Source organism: Psammomys obesus, unplaced genomic scaffold, assembly GCF_907164565.1.
Source record: "Psammomys obesus unplaced genomic scaffold, mPsaObe1.curated_primary_1811, whole genome shotgun sequence".
In the NCBI taxonomy this organism is placed as follows: Eukaryota; Metazoa; Chordata; class Mammalia; order Rodentia; family Muridae; genus Psammomys; species Psammomys obesus.
The window spans coordinates 21,579,882-21,585,068 of NW_026596073.1; the positions used below are offsets into that span (position 1 = coordinate 21,579,882).

The window sequence follows — 5,187 nt, forward strand, 5'->3', positions numbered from 1 at the left end:
ACTGCGAGGAAGAGAGTGGGAAAGAGAGGCAAGGAGAGATGGGGGGCGAAGGGGGAGAGGGGAGAAAGGGAAGGGACTGGGGAGGGACGAGCCGCGCCGTGGGTCACTTTCTTCCATTTCACCGCCACTGTCCCCACCCCATCCCACTTTCTCCCTCGGTTCTCACTTCTCTCCTTCCTCTCCAAGCATCCTTCCTGCACGCCGCTGGCGCCCATTCCCTCCACTCTCCCATGCCCCAGGGGACCTCCTGGAGGACCAGATCTCCTCTCTCCGGCGGCGACCCCAAGCCTGGCAACATGTGGAACGCGACGGCCAGCGAGGAACCGGAGCCTAACGTCACGCAGGACCTGGAGTGGGACGCTTTCCCCGGCAACGACTCTCTGACAGACGAGCTGCTGCTGCCGCTGTTCCCCGCGCCGCTGCTGGCGGGCGTCACCGCGACCTGCGTGGCCCTCTTCGTGGTGGGCATCTCGGGCAACCTGCTCACCATGCTGGTGGTGTCCCGCTTCCGGGAGCTGCGCACCACCACCAACCTCTACCTGTCCAGCATGGCCTTCTCCGACCTGCTCATCTTCTTGTGCATGCCGCTGGACCTCGTCCGCCTCTGGCAGTACCGGCCCTGGAACTTCGGCGACCTGCTCTGCAAACTCTTCCAGTTCGTCAGCGAGAGCTGCACCTACGCCACGGTCCTCACCATCACGGCGCTGAGCGTCGAGCGCTACTTCGCCATCTGCTTCCCGCTGAGGGCCAAGGTGGTGGTCACCAAGGGCCGCGTGAAGCTGGTCATCCTTGTCATCTGGGCCGTGGCCTTCTGCAGCGCGGGGCCCATCTTCGTGCTGGTGGGCGTGGAGCACGAGAACGGCACGGACCCCCGGGACACCAACGAGTGCCGCGCCACCGAGTTCGCCGTGCGCTCTGGGCTGCTCACTGTCATGGTGTGGGTGTCCAGCGTCTTCTTCTTCCTGCCGGTCTTCTGCCTCACTGTGCTCTACAGCCTCATCGGGAGGAAGCTGTGGCGGAGGCGCGGCGACGCGGCGGTGGGCGCCTCGCTCAGGGACCAGAACCACAAGCAGACAGTGAAGATGCTCGGTGAGTCCTTTCTTCCTCCCCCGGGGGGCCTCTATCTCTGTTTCTCGTCGTCTCTATCTCCCCATGTCTCTCAAGTCTCTCTTTGTCTCTCTCTCTCTGCCCTCCCACCTAGGTTCTTTCTTTTTTCCCCACCTATGTTCTTGGTCTCACCGCTTTCCCCTTTCTTCCTCTGTCTATTCCTGTATCTTCTCTTATCCACGAAAAGGCTTCTCACACTTTCAGTTGCTTAAAATTAATATTACTCGGGGTAACTTGCTTCAAGATGGAAATACCTTATCACGTTTTTTTGTTGTTGTTTTGTTGTTGTTTGTTTGTTTTTGAGGTCCCTGCCCCATATTGAATTTGTGATTATCAAAATAACATTAAAGCAAGCAGGCAGGAATTGCACTTAGAAATTACTCCATTGTAAATTTAACCATAAATTTGGATCGCTCTGTTAAAGACGATCTATAGATGCATTTTGTTTGTTTTCAATATTGGGCTTTGTTTTCTGCCCTGCATCTTTCTCAGATAATCACTTCAACTCTGTTTATTCTGGGGCTTTGTTGATTTTGTATCTGCCTCCCCAGTAGCATAGGCCAGGGTAGTGTAGAGAAGCCATTCTTTCCTCAAGTTCTACCGCAGGAACCTCTGGGTACAGGCTAACCACTGGGTGTACTGAATGGTTAGTGCAGGAACTCTGTTTCCTTAAAGGCACGTGTCTGGTGTAGTGAGGAAATGAAGATAATGCTCATAGCCAAGAGAAACAGCTGATCTCACTTTTTTCAATGCTTATAGACACTTAATACTTCTTAGTTATTGCAGGATGATTTCCTGTTTGCAATTTTATTATTCTCAGATCCTGCATATCCAAATGATAAAGATTTCCCTAGGGATGTCAAATTGTGTTTCCCAGACCAGTGATTGCCCTGTGTCCTCCATGGGGCTGTGAACTCGTACTCACCAGAGAGAGGACCACATTGTTGCTGCCAGGTGACATTTCTTCCTATGCAACCTAGTCCTAAAGAGAACTTACTCTCCCCAGCATTGTAAGTTATTAATTACCTCACTGGCATCTCCACACCAATGTCCATGCTCTTCTGCCATGAGAAACTGAAGGAGATCATTAAAGTGGCACAAGGACCAGAGCATCATTTTTCTTTCATTTCTGAATTTTAAAAACTTAGTTTAAATGTTTTAAATTCTTGAAGAAAGTATCTTACACGTGTAAAATGAAGCCTTGGATGTGTGGCAATTGCTGCCGGCTGACTTAACAATTGTCCCTTACACTTTATTTTTATTAAAGATGACAGAATTTTTTCTGAGTGGTTACTAAGTCCAATTGCATATTCAGTCCCCTGTAAAAATTAACTTTAAAATTCTGGGTACAGTGGTCCACGAAACATAACAAAGATCTGTCCTTAAAAAAGAAAAAAGAAAAAGGATGACAGGAAAAGAAAAGGCAGGTGCCTTTCCCACTTCCCTTACCTAGAGAACTTAATTTAATGAGTCTATAAGCAACTAATTTCTTAAGCATGCCCAAGAGCATGCTGGGGTAGAGTATTGGCTTAGTGGTAAGGTATTTACTGGGCATTTTCGATCCCAGCATGGCGGAGGAGAAGCGCTCCTGGGAATTCTAATCAACTGCTGTGGCTGAATACAAACACCTTCCCTCATTTGTATCTGTGCTCTGTGTAATGCATATAAATGGAGGATAATCATTAATAAATCGTTTAGTTGAGTCATTGTGTCAGGTCAGTCACAAAGCAGAGACCTTATCAAGTAGACGGACTGAGAAGATCAGTGAAGATTACCCAGCTGTCGGTCTGACAGTCTCACTGTGTGTTAGCGTGTCAGAATAGATGGGGGGTGGGAGTGGGGGGGTAAGGGGGTTGGGGGGAGCAGAGCAGTATCATGTGGACAGCAGGATACCATGTTACCCACAACAAAGAGCAGGACACACTGCCCCGTCAGCGGGCATGCCACTCGTGGAGGAAGCAGCGCCAAGACTCAAGAGTGCACAGTGATTTGCGCCATGCCTCGCAATGACCCTCTCTCTCTTCCCCTTGTCCTTCAGCTGTAGTGGTGTTTGCGTTCATCCTCTGCTGGCTGCCCTTCCATGTGGGGAGATATTTGTTTTCCAAGTCCTTCGAGCCGGGCTCTCTGGAGATCGCGCAGATCAGCCAATACTGCAACCTGGTGTCATTCGTCCTCTTCTACCTCAGCGCCGCCATCAACCCCATCTTGTACAACATCATGTCCAAGAAGTACCGGGTGGCGGTGTTCAAGCTTCTGGGGTTTGAATCCTTCTCCCAGAGAAAGCTCTCCACTCTGAAGGACGAAAGTTCTCGGGCCTGGACCAAGTCGAGCACCAACACATGACAACACCTGGGCAGCACGCACTCATCGCTTACTGCTCCACGCCGGAAGCCAGAGCCAAGCAGAACTTGGGAGGAAGTAGAAAGTCAGTTTGGGGATTGAAGACAAATGAAGGTCGAAACGGTCGGGGGTGGGGAGTAAAGCCAGATGGGCAGGGTCTGTGCAGTTTGACTTGACTGCACTCACCAGGGCGCCTTGCAAGTTTGTGTCTATGATTTGGTGTTTAGAGCTACTGGCAGCCTTGCTGCTCAGAGGAAGGAGGGGGCAGAGTGGGCACTGGCTTTCCTTCTGGGTGGGTAACACCAAACCCCATTCGCTTTTCTCATCATAATAAAAACGAAATGACATTACAAACAACAACTGCAGACACGGCCCTTCAAAGCTGGCAATCTCCACAAAGCTCCACCACATGCCTCCCAAAGCACCACAACACAAGGCACGTATGTAATCAATATGAAACGATTGATGAGAAATCTCCATCGCCTCCTCCCCCCCCATAGCAATTCTGAAATCTAGTCTGTTTCTTACACAGCCCACTTGAGGCTGGACAATTAGTTTCACTCATAATGTTTGATTCATTTAATGTGAGCATGGAAAAGTAGGCTCAACCGCTTAAGTTTCATGAGTACCCTCAAAACTTTTGAGTAACCTACATTACAAAGCTTTTTTTTTTTTAAATTCAGAATTAAATTGCTTAATTGAATTGCTTACTTGAAATAAGGAATTCAGTTCTTTAGTTGTACTAGGTACATTTCAGGTGTTCAACAGACAAACATGGCTAGTGATTATGGTACCAAGCAGATAATCCAGAGTGCATGCCAAATATTTATCAATCTCTTATAAAATGTTTTAAAAATAGGTAACTATTTCTTTCAAATGCTTTTAAATAGTATATTAGTATAACAGAATTTTAGAGTAATAAATCCTAAGGTCACACCTAAATTCTCTATCTTCATGCTAGGAAGAGAGTGAAATACATCTTAAAATTAAGTCATACATTTTAAAATTAAGTTTGGTTGCATAATCAATTCAGGAAGTGAAATACGAAAACCATAGCGAATCACAGACTGCCTTTTTTGACTTAATACATAAACTAAATATAAGCCTTTAATTTGTGACTAAAGCAATTGTTATTTATTCTGGCCAGCTTATAGTAACCTAAAGAATATTTGAAAGCTTCAAATGGTTAAGGTAGGTTCAGAGTTTCTTGAACATTTCAGCCTATTGCTATTCAAAATTTTTAAAAAATTGCAATCATTTATTCCAACTTGTCCCATTTCCAAGGCAGTATTGCTATTCTCCTCCCACTGCGCAGCTGATGGACATGGTCAATGGAGCTCTAGTCTCATTCTTAGTAATAGTTATGAATAATCCTTCAATGAATATTGTGATTTGGGCTATGAAAGTGAAATTTCATTTATAAAGACACTACTCTCTCTCCACTCAACAGGAAGATCTAAATCTATCATTCCAAAATGATTGCTTCCGTTCTGTGCACTTCTGTCAAGGGAACAGCTCCCAATGAAAGGACTGTTTACGCCGTTAAAAGACGCTAATGCCGTGCTTATTTTGTATCCACTTAAAAGGAAAGATTATTATGCTGAATCGATGGATTGCCTTTTTGCTTTGGAAACATCAAAGGCCAATCTTAATTAGGATTCCTTCTAAAGAAATACCTTTGAAGTCCATTTGGACATGAAACTCACTCTAAACATGAGTTTAGGGTCAACAGGTTGCCTG

At 46.6% G+C, this 5,187-nt stretch overlaps 1 protein-coding gene across 1 annotated transcript; it reads left to right on the forward strand.

The window, feature by feature from the left end:
• Positions 1 to 296: 296 nt before the first annotated feature.
• Ghsr (growth hormone secretagogue receptor) lies at positions 297 to 3,458 on the forward strand. The gene is made up of 2 exons (XM_055626153.1): positions 297 to 1,089; positions 3,146 to 3,458. The coding sequence occupies exons 1-2, from the start codon at positions 297 to 299 to the stop codon at positions 3,448 to 3,450; spliced, it is 1,098 nt and encodes a 365-aa protein (XP_055482128.1). The 3' UTR covers positions 3,451 to 3,458.
• Positions 3,459 to 5,187: the final 1,729 nt, after the last annotated feature.